General features: G+C 40.4%; 2 protein-coding genes across 4 annotated transcripts in view; one reads left to right on the plus strand and one right to left on the minus strand.

The window, feature by feature from the left end:
- ALDH5A1 (aldehyde dehydrogenase 5 family member A1) lies at window positions 1–10,281 on the minus strand. Its single transcript, XM_027734129.2, has 10 exons — window positions 9,948–10,281; window positions 9,728–9,811; window positions 8,608–8,778; window positions 8,221–8,337; window positions 7,646–7,789; window positions 6,639–6,782; window positions 5,221–5,379; window positions 3,731–3,900; window positions 2,925–2,983; window positions 1–2,769 (listed from the first exon to the last, which is right to left on the minus strand). Exons 1-10 carry the CDS (start codon window positions 10,245–10,247, stop codon window positions 2,564–2,566), a joined length of 1,554 nt encoding a protein of 517 aa, XP_027589930.2. The 5' UTR covers window positions 10,248–10,281; the 3' UTR covers window positions 1–2,563.
- The window catches only part of GPLD1 (glycosylphosphatidylinositol specific phospholipase D1), a 24,108-nt gene continuing 18,295 nt past the window's right edge, over window positions 10,194–16,006 (plus strand). The window contains exons 1-4 of one of the 3 annotated variants that reach the window (XM_027734132.2): window positions 10,194–10,404; window positions 11,385–11,577; window positions 14,389–14,444; window positions 14,948–15,026. In XM_027734132.2, the coding sequence (XP_027589933.2) occupies window positions 11,481–11,577; window positions 14,389–14,444; window positions 14,948–15,026 (232 nt within the window). In that variant the 5' untranslated portion in view covers window positions 10,194–10,404; window positions 11,385–11,480. Of the gene's footprint in view, window positions 10,405–10,979; window positions 11,578–14,388; window positions 14,445–14,947; window positions 15,027–16,006 lie in introns of those variants that run through there. The other 2 variants (XR_003543196.2, XM_027734133.2) reach the window with 2 other exon arrangements.

The raw sequence follows: 16,006 nt of genomic DNA on the forward strand, positions 1-16,006 counted from the left end.
CTTTCACAGAAGTTATTTATTAACTAAAAACATTTTTAATCACAGTTTTAATATCCAGAAATTGCTAAACTATCACAAGTGCAATCGACATAACTAAGGTGTGAGAATTCAAGTAAGTCTTTTGTTGAAGAATCACAGTTTTTGTTATGAAGACAACTTTGATTATTCTGTGCTTAACTGATGTAGACCTTACTGACACAAGGATACTATGCTGGAATCCAACCACAATCCAATCTAGACAAAGGTATTTTTAAAGTTTATTACATACCTTATCTTTATTTATGGTTTGTGCTTGCTATCAGGCATAGTAAAAGGTATTATTTGCTAGGAAAAAAGGTAAACATTTACTCATTAAAAGTGCTCTTCTCAGAAAAGACATTAAGATTTCAAATGTATCAACGCATCAGATCAGTAATTTTGCAGTGAAGAGAGCAGGGGGTTAAAGAATTTATCCTCCAACTGCACTGTCCCAGGAAGTACACTCACATTCAAGACTTCACTGTCATACAGCTGTAAATGAGATGATTAATTTTGACCTTATACTGCAATCCACAGGCAGACATAATTTATGTCAGCATTCAGTGGCAGATATTCTACCCGTGTACAACAGCTGTACCTGTGCCTGCATCACTGTGTTGTGGTACCCAGGCACCAAGTTATGACCTTCTTCTACCTAGTTACCCTCTCAGTTAGAAATAAACACACATTGGCAGCCAAGGCTGGCAAACAGTTTCCTCTTCCACAACATTGTATTCCCCAAATTCAGGCAGGATATGTGCGCAATAGTGTAAGGTTAGAAGCTGGATATAAGAAAGTTTCTTGCAACTAGTGTAGAAATAGGCCATCCTTTTTTTGTACTTGGCAACAAGCACAGGTAACAGTACTAAGTCCTCACTACCATAAATGTGTTGGGAATTACTGGAAGGGCCGTAAGTGTCCTTTAACTGCCCTTTGCTTGGCACGATGCACACACACTACTGACAGGTAATGTGCTCCAGACCCATCTGGTCTCAAGTGTTACACAAATATAACCATAAAAAATATTTAAAAATAAGAAGTAGCAGTCAATGCTACTTTATGTGCGCTTTAAAAAAAAAACAAACCAAAACCGTGAACAAAACCTTTTGGCTTCCTTCCCCAGGGCTTGTGTTACCTTTGCTTGATGGGATAAAATATCTTAAAATATCCCATTTCATGGGGTACATTCATTAGTTTACAGGAAGAAGACCTCCATTGCAGTCTTTTATTTATTTTTAATAATGAACACAAGAAACAAAATTTATTCCACTTAGCCTCTGCAGTGCTGATTTTTAAAAGTGCTTTGTTTGACTGCCATTAAAATAATGTTTAAACAACACTGTTTATTTCATATTAAGGAAGCTTTGCATCATCTTTCGAAGATGACAGAATAGTGAGGTGATGTGTCAAAGTCTCATCTCTAATCACTACTATTTAAATCTTTATTAGGTCATACAGTTAGCCATGTTCAAAGGTTTTTAAGTCTTCCTCCCTAATGGACATTCACCTGCATAACCAAAAATGCAGTTCAAGGCACAAAGCCCAGAGGGATGGAACCATTTATCTGCTCGTATTCTTTGGAGGTGGAGTAATGTTCCTTTAGACACTGCGTGACTTCTACTCAAGGAGAGTCATGGTCTTTTCATGGAAGGGAGGGAGTTTTATCTATATCATCATGTCACCACTTGTGCTTTCTTCACACAGCCCTTATATTGTCCCCTTACAATTCTGCAAGTTATTCCTGTAAGTATCCCATCTTCCTCCTGCTACTCACTAAGCCAGCAATTCTTTGTCCTGGACTGTCCCGTTCCTAGGACTGGAACTAAGAGCTGGGGCTAAGACACATCAAACAAGAGCCATATTTGATCCTAGGCGTGCAAGCTGTTAGGCATAAATCACAGCTCTTTGCTCAGAGACCAAAAGCTGAATAGGGCTTCTGCAGTCAGCATTTACAGCACTGAAAAAGCTGTCTGTTTGCCTACGTGGATGCCTAGCTGTAGCTAAAAGCAGTTCTTCACGTTTGGTAACCATCAGATTCACCCATAATTAAAAAAAAAAAAAAGACACACTTGCTTCTAAAGGATGTCATATAAGCACGTTAGAAAATGTGAGTATTTACACAAAATTTTAAAGGGAGACCGCCATCCCAAAGCCTCCCACATCCACACTGAAACACGAAAGGTACTAGAAAATGGTGGTCTAGTTTCCCCTTGACATAGGTTATAGTCTATTTTCATTATGCACCAGCCTCCAAGTTCTCCCAGTTACACAGAGATAATCCAAGAATAATAAATGTGCATCCCTACTCTTTTTTAAAAAGGATGGACATTTTGATCACATTGCTGAAAAACTGAAGGTATAAACAAAGACCACGTAAAAACATATGGCAGCACAGAATACTGTAAATATCTTTACACACACAGAACGGGGTTACTTAGTTTTAAAGAAGGTAGAAGTTGCATTCATACTTATTTCTGCTTCAAGAAGCTTATTAAAACTAGAGCACTCTTTTCCAAGCTGTTGGGATTGTGCTTTTTGAAGATTTTTATAAGCCTCCCAAGCAGACGTATTTTATTTCTAAGTATTCATCGATGCCATACTTTGAACCTTCTCGCCCTAAGCCAGACTCTTTTACCCCACCAAAAGGACATTCCACTGATGAGATTACGCCTTCATTAACACCAACCATTCCAACTTCCAGCTGTTCCGCGACTCTCCAGATTTGAGCTGGATCTTGGGAGTAGAAATATCCTGCCGTGCAGACACAGAGATACAGGAATGAAAATCAGTAAGAACAATTGCAGAATACTGTGAAAAAGAGACTTTACTGACATTCAAAATCATCACCACATCACACTACAGCTCTTAAAACCACAGAAATACACTTATCTGACAAAGAGGCATACCTGCTAAACCCACATTAGCTGCATTTGCTATAGCAACAGCTTCTGCTTCAGTCTCAAATCTGTCAACAGAAAGAAAAAATAAAAATGAGGCTTGCAGTTCACCTACTGTATTGCTGACTTACTGGCAAGAAGCAGTTTTATCAGAAATAAAAATTATTTTTTCCCAAAAGTGTACTTCAAATAGGTAATTTAACTTTCCCTTTGAAACAATGGAGGAGTGTCTACCTCTTCTCTTAAATCATACTAGCAGTTAAAATTAAGATTGCCTTTATCTTCCCTAGATACTGGTAGCTAAAACATTTACTTCACATTGGTTAGCCCACCTATTTCCCCTACTACACAAGCACTCTCAACTCTGAGAGGTAACTGGATGTTCTTCCATCACATCCAATTGCTCTGCAGAGAGGCAGGGAAGGTTTTAAGAACAGACAGCTCTAAGTCATCCTCTGTCAGAAAAATTTAGAACTAGTAAATCACATGACAAACTCAAAACTCGTGTCTCCTATTTCACACCACAGATATGAAGCTGATGAAGGTTTTTCTGTTATCTACCCTTGCTTAACTATTAATACACTTTAAAACAAAGTGATTTGCAAAAAGTTGCAGAGATGCTAAAATCAGGCCAAGAGAGAAACAAACCACATAACCAAAGTATGTTTTCACACGTGCACCCCAGTCTTATTACAAGACTTGTGTGATCATACAAATTTTTTTTAAAAAACTGCCTTTCAAATCTTGTTTATTCAAAATAATCTTTCATTGGTTTTGTAATTGTTATTTTTGATCTGGAAAATTAATAATCTTACTTGATAACTGGCGCTAAAGGGCCAAACGTCTCCTCTTGGGTGCAAAGCATTTTTGTTGTAACGTTACTAAGTAATGTTGGCTCAAAGAAATTCTTCCCCAAGCTGTGTCGTTTCCCTCCAGTCACAATAGATGCTCCTTGAGAAACTGCATCCTTGATGTGTTTCTCTACCTGAGGTATGCATAACAAAAATCTCAAAAGTCAGCATTTAAGAATGAAAAAGAGTACATTTCTCACTGAAGAAATAATAGTCTCCAGTGTTAAAAAAGAAAATCTTGAAGAGAGGTTTATAGTTTTCAGAGGATCACTTGCAATATAATCTAATTTCTCTTGAATTTTTATTTCTCTCAGTCTGATATAATTTCAGAGGGATAAACTTTGAGTATGGCCCCAGTCTCATCAATATTAAAGAGTCAACTTTTCTGTTGAAATTAAAAGACTACATTTAATATGAGAAAAAGTCTCTGCAGGACTAGAAGTTATATCTTATACCAGTGATAAGGCACTATGAAAACAGAAATACATGACGGCCATTTGAAAAGAAACAGACAGCTTTCAAGATGGTACCGGCAAGAACATTTTCCACCCCCTACATCTACATTCATCTAAAGACAACAAATTAATAAGAAAACTAAAGCAGCATTCTCCACCTAGAATACTGTCCTTTGAAATTACAGAAAGGCTCTTAAGTGACTACATACAGTGTTTGCTTATTTGTATATATAGTTGTATGTGATATGCACACTACACTTTTGTGATGCACAAAGGGAAGGCATGAAGGAAAGAAAACAAGTCCTTTGTCTCCCAAATAACTAATTTTTTTCATATTCTATTGTTTTATAGACAGAGAGAATCTGGCAGCATTCAAGTAGAATGGATTCAAACCAAGCCTGCATATTACTGAGCCATAATATCTTACAAAGTATGAGCCACATAATTTAGTAATCTTTAATCTTAGGAAGAAAATGTGTCTTATTAGGATTTAAAAAAAAAAATAAATCCTGGAGTCACGAGTCATCCAAAACAGAAAACCTGAACCATGGACGTAAAGTTTCAAGTGATTGCAACATCCTGAGTTCTGGTATTTTTAACCCTGATGAATTATTCTGCTGAGGTTTTGCCAAACAGAGGCACTGTTCTTCAAAATAAGTTTTCAGTCATAGCATTTCAGAATTGCAGGATCACCACACAGCTCTCACAGTGTATCAAATTTCAGTAAATGGTCTTGAGAACAGCTAGGAAGTAATCAGGAGGAATCAGCTTCCCCTAAAGGAGGACTCTCCTTCCCTTAATGGAAATAGGGGAATGATACATGACCTGTCCACATCTGTTTGTCTATGTGTACATGAGGACTTGGAGGACAAAACAGACTTCCAGCCACATTGCAAATACATTCTAATAAAACAAAACCGGTGAAATATAAATTTAAAGTTACTTTATGGATCATAAAAAGAAAACTAAAATGTCAAAAATAAAGTATTTTATTTATACCTTCTCCACTGCCTTTTCATTTATCAGTGGTCCTTGGGTAGTTTTTGCATCAAATCCATTTCCAACATGTAGTTCTTTCTCTATAGCTTTAGCAAACTTTTCCACAAATTCGTCATGAATTCCCTTTTGCACCAGGAAACGGTTTGCGCAGACACAAGTCTGAAAACAAACATGAAAAGGAAAAAAACTTAACAGTAGTTTATATTGTATTTAATCTATCCATTAATTCTTTCTGGCCTTCATGCCACAGAATCAGTTTACAACACTGATGTCCTCTGCCTCTTGTCCCTCACCTTAAGCTGTTACCTTGCTATGCCATTTCTTTTGACACCCATTTCACTCTAGAAATACAACAAGCTGTCAGTATGTGTGTGAAATACGTCACATTGCTGAAGTTGCTTACACTGGGTAAAGGTTTTCTGAGTTTTGTAGGCTCACATATATGGATCAAACAAGGTCCAGAAGCCACACAAAATACCTTCTAATTAAACTGCAGAATGCTGGAGTGAGCAGCAGAAACTCAAATCCCATTTGGTGGTGTAGGGTCTCTTTTGCTTTCTTCCTGGAATTTGTTTCTAAGTGCTTTCAATGGCCTATGTATTTGTGCTTCCCCTTTGCTCTGATGGCTATGGTATCTCAGAAGGAACAGCTAATTTATCCTTCTGTACAGCAAGAACAGTGTAGTGGTGCCTTTTATGTTAGATCTTGTCCACTGTGGGTCAGATCCCTCAGTGGTCCTTGTCTACTTTTGTTTCCTTTCTTTCTTCCCAAGATTAGTGTTATGTCTTCTTCTTCTGTTATTCAAGCAACATGTTCCACACAAAACAACCTCCCAGTCCCACTGAAAACTTGCTGCTTATCTAAAGCTGGAGTTCATCAACTTCATGTTCCCATGTACGGGTAATACCCAAAAGGCTGGAACAGCCCGTCTCAGCTGACTGTTCTGGAAATTTTTTTTATTAATTTTTATTAATTAAAATACATTTGAAGCAACGTACACTCAAATCCTGTCTTCCACTTTTTTTAAGCTACTCACTGTGAAAAAAACTATCTGTCAGTGTCTTTTAATAGACTGAAGCAGGACGGTGTCTTTCACAGTTCTAGTTCTCCAAGGAATGTAATGTTAACAAAGAATATGACAAAATGCCTTATCACTTCTCAAGCTCTTGTGAGGGGTCCTAGTGAACATCTTTCTTCTCAGTGACTGCCACAAATGTTGTGAAAATATATAGGATTTTAGTGTTGCTATTCAGACTTGCTGATGACTGGCTTGAGTGCCCACAGCCATGTGTGAATCCAGCATCTTCACAATGAAGTACTCTGTGCTTTCCTTTTACAAAAAATATCTTATTTATAGCTTTAACTACATGTACAACTCTTCACTTTCTAGAAACAAGGACAAAAAAGTTAATTCTCACCTGCCCCGAGTTTCTATACTTAGAAGCAAGGGCTCCTGCAACAGCACGGTCCACATTGGCGCTGTCAAACACTATAAAAGGAGCGTGTCCTCCAAGCTCCATGGAAACTCGCTTCACAGTGCCAGCTGCATGTTTCAGCAATATCTGTAGGCAACAAAAAAGACAGAGAAATCTGTACCTCTGCCAGATGTGAACTGTGGAATCATGGACATGAGGCAGTGAAAAATTAACTCTGGCAAGGAAATAATCTGCATTTCTCTATAATGTTAGATTATTTTCTCTAACAAAAACAAAAATAAATTTCCTTCACTGAAATCTTTAAATTCTGGCCAAGAACTAATGAAGAGAAGGATTTTGATCAACTTAAGGTCAGGTCAAGCTTTTACACAGTAATATTGTTACTTCTGTTTGCTTGTTTGATCCTTTCTCAATAATAAAATCTTGACTACTCTTAGAAAAGTTTTCCAAGATCTGACAGAATTTGGGATCAAGATTTCTCTTGATACTAGATCTTTTTTTAATTTTGCATACAGCCATCCCATAGAATTCTATCATTTTCTAGCCACACTCTGCAGTTTTAGTGATTTCATTAGATGGCAACAAGATTGCTTATTGACTACAGCTGACAGCAGAGATTCCTGAGCCTTGCTTCTCTAACACTTTCTCTCAACTGCAGGAGCCATTCCTGAATAGTACCTTTGAAACTCAGTTTCAGTGTTCTTATTAGTATGTTGTCACCTTATCGATATAGAACAAAACATCTTATGTAAAACTGTTCACATTATAATTTAATAAAGGGCAGTTATCAAGAAGTTGCAGACAAGCATCCTTCTGTGAAGTACTTATACTAAACAAACAGGCAGTATCTCAAGAAGTACACAATTCTTTGGGCAGTCTGTGTACAGCAGCCAAAAAAGAAGGCTCCGTATAAAGGCACACACTTTCCCCCTACCTTTCCAGTATAACCACAGTAATAATCTTCATGGATATTCTGTCCACTTATGTACCTTTCCTGTTGCTGTAGAGCCAGTAAAAGATATTTTGGATACCAGTGGATCAGTGCACAGCACTTCCCCTACAGCTGCTGTCTGTTGTCTGGAACAAGGAACAACGTTATACACTCCTGCTGGAATTCCAGCCTGGTTTGCAAGCTGCAACAAAAGAAAAACAGAATTTCCATTATCAGTGCATTTTGCATTAGGAATAGTCACAATGTTTGTTAATTGTTTTGAAGAAACTAGTCTGTAAGTCAAGAGAAGCCAAAAGGGCTCAGCACAACTAGTAATAGATGCCACAGTATCAAGAGAGCAGCTTGCTCTGGTTTAAGCTGTCTGTTCAAAGTAACCAAATGAAAGATATAAGAATGTTTTGTGTGGCTAAACAGCCCAATCCTCTTTGAGGATCTAGACCATATTAGAGGCAACTTCCAAAGATTCTCACTAAAATAAAACCCCTGGATCAAGTCAGCCAGTTTGCCCTTTCTTCAAGTATGAAGGGGGCCAGAGTTACCTTCAAAGCACATCTGACTCCCCATTTACAGCTTCAGTCAACTGCTAAGATAAAGCTTAAAATGAACGCTCACCTCCCCAAGAGCTAATGCTGATAAAGGTGTGTCCTCTGCAGGTTTCACTACCACTGTACAGCCAGCTGCCAGAGCTGCACCAACCTTCCGGGTAATCATAGCGCTGGGAAAATTCCACTAGGGTGAGAGAAAAAAGTACAATCCAAGTTGGGAAAATTCTGCCACCTGTTTTTGCAGAAATAACTGACATTTTCTGTGTTTAGTTGTGCATGATGTACTTTGTCCTAAGTGAATACTAAAAAGAAGCACTGCCGATCAAGGAAGAAGGTAGAAATTAAAATTTTCAGGGGTGTTTTCCAGAGCTGGAGGAGCCATAAGGCCACGGCCCCATGCTGTAGGCTGAGCTGAAAACATCCAGGTGATTCAAAAAAGTTCAGCAATGCTTACTGGGGTTATAATGGCTGCCACTCCTACTGGCTGCTTCAGCACCAGCACTCTTCTGTCTTTTGCAGACGCTGGAATAACATCACCATAAATCCGGCGAGCCTCCTCCGCAAACCACTCCAGAAATGAGGCAGAATACACGATTTCACCCTGTGCTTCTTTCAGAGGCTTTCCCTTTGATTAAATCAAATTGAAGATACATTGTAAGCAGCAAACTAAAGCACTAAAAACAAATTCAAGTAATTTTGCGGTTTCTGTTTTTTTCAGAGTACTCTATGGTCCCCTCCCTATCAGGTACACTCTAAGATCTTCAAAAACGATTCTATGATTGCAGCAGCAATAGTTGTGCAGCTTCAATATACTATCATTGACTGTATAGTCAACATTTTGTATGCTGTGCCTGGATTCATATTGGCTCAAGACAACGAGCAATAGCAAATATATGTATTTATTTACAAACTCTGCAGTTAGCTGCTATTGCCTTTCTGAAGAAAGAACCAAAACATGGCAAAACAGTTACAAGTTCATGCCAGAGACATTTGTTTTGGGAGTATTACTCTGAACTGTCTCCAGGGCTGACCCCGTGGACTAAATGACCATTAGCAGCTATGACACTACAGAGGAGCCGCTTGAAGCATCTTCCAACAAGGTTTCATCTGAAAGGACACCCGTTTGTGAGCTCCCAGACTACTCTGTGGTACAAACTAAAGCAGCCTATGTGAATCCAACCTGGCGACTTGCTTTAATAGCACTGCAGTTTTTTTCCCAGTCAATGACACTGATAAAACACAAACATTCCTGCCATGAGGACCGCAGTTTAGGTGGACAACATGGCTCACCATGAAGCACAAACGTGGGTTCTGGCTTTTGCGGGTTACCTACTACTGCCATCAAACCAATGCCCTAGTAGAGCAATGGGAACGCACAATGCGCCTCAACTTTTTTAAGTTCTCAAAAAAGCTAGGGTTGCTAACTGGTGAGATACACACAGGGTGTTTTGTTAGCGGTCAGTTTTACTTTATTTCGCTGCTCGCATCTCTGTGTCGGGTTTCCCAGTCCGAGTGCTGGCACAGGGCAGTGCCCGTGCCCACGGGGGCAGAGGCGGCCCCGTCCCCCTACTCACGTTTTCGGCCGTGATGATCCGCGCCAGCTCCTCCTTGTTCTCCACCATCAGCTCGTACCATCTGCGGAGCCGCAAGCTCCTCTCCTGGCAGGGAGAGACAAGGCTGCCGCGGCCGCCGCATGCAGGGACGGGGCAGCGGAGCCCCGGGAGCCCCGGTCGGTGCCGCCCGCAGCTCCCCGCCCGCGGGGCCCCCTCGCCGCCCCCTCCCGCGGCCGCTCACCTTGGCGGGCAGGCGGCCCCAGGCGGCGCCGGCTTCGTGCGCGGCCCGCACGGCCGCCCGCGCCTCGGCCGCGCCACAGTCCGACACCCGGCCCAGCTCCTCGCCGCTGGCCGGGTCCTGCACGGCGAAAGCGGCGGCCGTCTCCACCCAGCGGCCGCCCACCAGGCCGCCCCGGCGCACCAGGGCGGCGGGCAGCGCCCGGCTGGCGCCCCGCGCCGGCCCCGCGGAGAGCGGCGGCGGGAGCCGCAGGAGGAGGCGGCGGCGGGCGGCGGCGGCGCCCCGCGGAAGGACGGTCGCCATGGCCGCGCTCGGCGACAGGCAGCGGGGCCCCGGCACGGCCCGCCCGCGCCGCCCCGGAGGAGGAGCCGCGCAGGGCCCGGGCACGAAGCAGCGTCTCGGCAGGGAACGGCGGCGGTCCCGGCTGGGGAGCTTTGTCGTCCCTGGCAGGGATTGGAGCGTACGGGGTTGGGGGGGGGGAATTGGCTTCTGCTTCCATAAGTCCCGTTACTCCTGCACCATCGAGACGCCCCTTCCCAGAGGGAGAGGGGAGGGTTATAATTATAAGATTATGGAATGTCCTGAGTTGGAGGGGACCCACGAGATCATCAAAGTCCGACTCTTGGCTTTGAGGACACCCCACGAGTCACAGCATGTGCCTGAGAGTGTTGTCCAAACCCTTCTTGAACTCAGTCAGGCTTAGTGCTGTGACCACTTCCCTGGGGAGCCTGTTCCACTGCCCGACCACCCTCTGGGTGAAGAACCTCTTTCTAATATCCAGCCTAAACCTCCCCTGAGCCAGCTTCATGCCGTTCCCTCAGGTCACTAGAGAGATCAGTGCCTGTCCCCACGCTTCCCCTTGTGAGGAGGTTGTAGGCTGCTATGAGGTCTCCTCTCAGTCTCCTCTCCTCCAGGCTGACTTGAGCTTGATGGCTTGGCTGTGGGAGCACCAGCCCGTGGGGGCCTGTGGGCACACTGGCCAGTGACTCTAGTTTCTGACCACCGGGTCCCATGACAGCTGTGGTCAGTCCATGTGAAGCCCCTGCCTGGTGCCACCATCTCACTGGGAACCAATGTGGCTGTGCCCGCAGGCTGAGCAGTGTCAGGAGCTACTGTCTTTTTATTAATACTGCTTTGACAATTGGCTTTGATTTTTTTTTTTGTGAAATGTGATGTAGCTGTTGTAAGGCAAGTGCAGCATGAGCTGGGCAAACAGTGGTAGGATGCTCTTTGCTTTGCTATTGTATAGAGAAATCTCACTGCTGCTGTGCAGTGATGGCATGTACACTGCTCAAACCCCAGAGATATGACAGAATTCAAGAGGGGAGAACACCCATAGATCATTTCTTTTTTTATAGATTACTTTATTTGAGGTAAAAAAAAGCATTGGTATAAAATAGCCTTTCAAATATGGCAATTGTTTACTTGCTGTGTCAGCAGTATGTATGAAAGAAAAGACATGCTCCGTAACCTACATTGCAAAGGTCACAGCGCTACTGCTCCAGGCTTCTGAAAACCACAGTTTGAGCCAGCATCATGGCTGGTCTGAAGATTTGGTCTGTTTTCCTGATTATACTGTACCATTTCTGTCAAAGATGCATCCCATGTGGAATTTCAACACATATTGAAATAGGTAAGACATGTTCAGAATGAATTTTCTTGTGTTTTGAGTTGCTTGTAAAGATAAGTAAATTCAAGTTCAGCTGGAAAGCAAAGAGAGGAAATAATATTAGAGCAGCGAGCAGTCTACATCATTAAAAAAAATCTGAATAACACACAGGATAGATGAGTAGTTTGATTTTGGAGTTTGAAACTTTACTGTTTTTATAAGCAAAATGGTTGAATTGATGTGAGTATTTTTCCATCTTCTAAAGCACCAGCATTATGTAACTGGAATGTTTTTGTCTGTGAGTCTTACGCAGACAGAGTTTGGTTTGGAGAAAGAAGAGGAATACTTTAGACAATTCATGGGATTGTTATATTTAAACTAAAGGATAACACAAGTCATTCATGGTAGATCTGTTTTCAAATCACTATGTATTAAAATAAAATGCATAAAATAGTAAAATGCTGTAATGTGTTTGTATCATAATGAAAATTTTGTTCTCTGTCTCTTCCTGGTAGGTTGCTCTCTGTAGCCTGAACAGCCTAGATTTGTAGAGAATGAAGGAGAGAACTGAGTGAACATGAAAATGGAGAATATTTCTGGTTTTAATTTCTTGTTTGCCTATGTTATTTTTAAAATCTGGCTTCTGCTGTAGTTATTGCAAGTACAGACACGAGTAGTCTGAGGTTATTTTGAAACATTTACTCATAATAATTGACAGTTTTAATTGTTTGTTCTTCTGGTTTAGTTTCTAAATCTATTGCTCAAACAGACGGTAAAACGTAGGATGTTGCCTCTATTCAGGTGATCTTCTCAGACTTTAATACTGAATGCATGCAACTTTGAACAAGTTAAAGGCTGGCATTCGAGACTGAGAGTATGTTCCCTTACTGAGTGTTGTTCCCTCAGTCAGTATCCTGGAACCATTTGCTTTGCCTGAGGGTGTGTCAAGAAACCCATAGTAATCAATAGGAGAAGTTATATGCCTGAGGTTAGGCAAGTGCATACATCTTTGCCAGCTCGAGGCTCTAATTACTGAGTATGAGCTTCTGAAGACTTGAAATAACAGATTTGCTAGAATGGAGTGTATTTGCAAAAAGATCTACTAAGAGAAATGAGCTTACAGATCTGTCCCCAAGCAGTCATTTTTTTCTAAACCAGGAAACATATAGCAGAAAACCTGTGTTTACATAATTTAAAGATCTTGGTTGTCTGAGGAGTATTGTGTACACTGAACTATTGGGGTCTATTGTTTAATTTAAACCATTTGTTTAAAAATGACATTAAACTATGATCAGCTCTTCTGCTGCTAAAGTGAGTGCTTTTATTGTGCACATAAAAGTCTATGATGATTAGATGAAAGTATTCCTGAAACGCAAACACTGAGTATTCCAGGAAAAAAAAACGCCCAACAAAACAAAAAACAAACAAAACACCAAACAACAAATTGCAGAAAGAAAGTCCTCTGACTCAAAACCAGCACCAAAGTCTACCCTGGACAGTTTTCTGAAAGTGCTTTTAAAATGGTGAAAAGCTCTGCCTGTTCAGAATGTTAATCGTGTTCAGTGTGCTCCGCAGAGCTGTGCTGTGTCCTACTTGCCACAGACTTCTTGCTGAAGGCAGGTCTGAGTGGGGAGGCTTTTTCACCCAGGGACTTCTGTCAGACTTGTGGGGCTCTGTGGAACTATGGAGACACGTCACAAAATTCCGTGTAAAAGTGGAGTTGTGGGACCTGGGCCCACTTGAGTAATGAGAAAAGTGAAAGGAAGATGGAAGGCACAAAAAGCAAACTGGCAAACTGAGACTCTCCCACACTGGAAACAGAGATGTGTGTTGAAATGTCTGAACCATAATATTATAGATGATTTATTTATTATTATTATTAGTGGTAGCAGTAGGAGTAATATGTTGCTGTTGTTCCTATTTTGGTCCAAGACTGGTCCTTAAGGTATCTCAACATATTTGAATAAAGGGTTGTTTAGATCAGTGGGTGATCTAAATTCAAAATGAAAGATCACTCAAACCCATGCAGTTTGTCTATATCGTATTCCAGAACACTAGTGGTGGGATATTTTTGTTGCGTTTTGTTTTGGTTTTTGTGATGTGATTTATTTGATAAGGAACAAATTAAATTTAGTCTTACTTTATAAATATTTTTAATGACAATGTTGGGTATTTTTAGAATAGTATTAATGGATCATTCCTAACACTAATTAATAGGAGACTTTATTAAAGGAAAGTAGTGTCAATTTTTTTCATTCTCTCGTTACACTTAATAAAGATTTTGACAGTAAGAATGCCTGCCTATTCAGTGAATAAACAGTGTTATTTACCTTGCTGACTTTGGATTTTTGTTGCTTTTCATACATGTTAAAAATTAATCAAACTGTTAAACATCCACCTTGATTCCCAAGGTACCTTTTTCAAAGTTAAGGGCAACAGTGAAACATAAGTACAGCTACAGCTTTATGGTCCATGCTCTGTATGTGCTGGCTGTGATCCTTTCAGTTCACTGCTGTAGCTCAGTTCTGGACATGGGGAATTCACTTCCCTGTGATTTTAACTTAGTTGGTCAGCTTGGGACCTGGGGATTAGACAGACTGATGAGACCTCAAGTGCCTAAGTCTGCCACAGAAGCAGCACTTCCTCATTAGCTCCCTAGGTGAGAAAACACACCCTCTCACAGGTACATAATTCTGTGAGAAATCATGTTTCATGCATGTGCCACTTGGTTTAGATATGAAAATGTGGTGTATTCTGGTTTTGCTAATGCTTCTAACAAAACACGGACGTGGACACAATACCTATAAATCAATACTTCAATATGTTGTTTTTCAGCACATAGAGCTCTGGAATTTTTCATTAAGAATGAAGGGAGTGTTAATTATAGACAGGTACGAAGCACATTATTGCTTAACTATGTACAGCTTTCTTCTCAATGTTTTTCTGTCCATCTTCTTGCCTTTTGTTATTATTCTCAGTAATATGTGTGTCAACATTGTGCCAAGACTGTATTTTTTTCTGTTGAAAATCATTTGACTCCGTCTGAATACTTTTACAAATACGTAACAATTATACCAATGTGTATATATATACTTTGTGTAGTTTCTTACATGTTTTTTCATCTTTTTTAGTCATACTCTACATGAGTATTTGTATTAGAAGAATTATTGTATTAGGAGTTGTATTAGAAGTAGAAGACTTTTGGAAAGGAGATTTAATAAACATAAGGACAGCAAAATGACAGCAAGGTTTTTTGCACCACATGGTGTATTTTACCAAGATAATAGTTGTATCTTGCTGGATATTTAAATTTTATCTTTGATATAGGCAGTAAAATGTGTTTTCATGCTGTGCAATAGCATTCTGATTCCTTTTTCCCACATTCTTTCCCCAGTTATTACTAAACCACCAAGATGCATTTCAAGCTGGGAGCATTTATCCTGATGCCTTTTATTCACCAGTCTGCAAAGCGGGTAAGAAAAGCTATATGAGTCTAAGGTATTAACAACTGTATTTTTATGTGGAAATCCTAGAGAATTTAGTAGGGCTGAAAATAGTTATGTTGTAAGAAATGAAGTATGGCCAAAAACACCTTCCTGCAAAAAATATCTGCCATTTTTGTTAGTATTTTAAGCCTTTTTGTAAAACTTAGCAGGAAAACAACGCATTTGAAAATGGTTTTAGAGTGTAACTTCGGGATAAATGTAATTTAATGGGTATTTAATGGGTCAGATTACTAAATACTGTCTTGGGGAAAAACTGAGAGGACAAAATGATCTTTTTTTCTAAGTCCTATGGAAAGCCTAGTGCTAATTTCTATATTATGACTGTATTGAATTTTGCTCATCTTCCAAGAAAAGATATTAGGTAAGGTATCCTTATGCTCATTCCCCAGGCCTTCCTGATGCAGACCGGATTAATTACTAAATACTGTCTTGGGGAAAAACTGAGAGGACAAAATGATCTTTTTTTTTTTAAGTCTTATGGAAAGCCTAGTGCTAATTTCTGTATTAAGAAGTATTAGTTTCCATCAGATCAGTCACAAAGAGGATAGGAGCATATAAAACCCCAGCAATAACAGAACAGTGTAAGACTAGCTTTCCTCTGCCCTTTTTCTACTCCTACACTAACTGTATCTTGGCAAGTTTGCCTTTCTGTTGAAAAAGATGATGATGATGATGACATAGCCCTTCTCTGCCCTGTGGAAACTGATACCTGTCCCAAAACATGATATTTTGAGTTGGCTGCCATGCCCATCAGCTTTTCTGCCATACAAGTGAATGCATCAATTTAGTCAACAACTTCTCTGTCAACTCTCTTTATCTTCTCTGCTTGTGAGGCAGCTTTTCATCGTACTGTACCTACTCATAGGCACAGAAAAAGAGAGCAGGCACAAAATTTTCAGATGCTTCAAACCAAAATCATTGAAGGTAAATGTAGTCTTTGTTTTGAT

This window comes from Pipra filicauda, unplaced genomic scaffold (genome assembly GCF_003945595.2).
Source record: "Pipra filicauda isolate LSUMZ 115617 unplaced genomic scaffold, ASM394559v2 scaffold526_size363937_pilon, whole genome shotgun sequence".
Classification (NCBI taxonomy): domain Eukaryota; kingdom Metazoa; phylum Chordata; class Aves; order Passeriformes; family Pipridae; genus Pipra; species Pipra filicauda.

Bases quoted from the DNA above. Each gene is read 5' to 3' on its own strand.
- ALDH5A1 (XM_027734129.2), bottom strand. From the start codon at position 10,247: ATGGCGACCGTCCTTCCGCGGGGCGCCGCCGCCGCCCGCCGCCGCCTC. The intron at 6,783-7,645 runs GTACATAAGTGG...TGTTGCCTACAG, and splicing joins GCTCTACAGCAACAGGAAAG to ATATTGCTGAAACATGCAGC. The intron at 2,984-3,730 runs GTAAGATTATTA...TTCTGTTGACAG, and splicing joins CCTTTAGCGCCAGTTATCAA to ATTTGAGACTGAAGCAGAAG.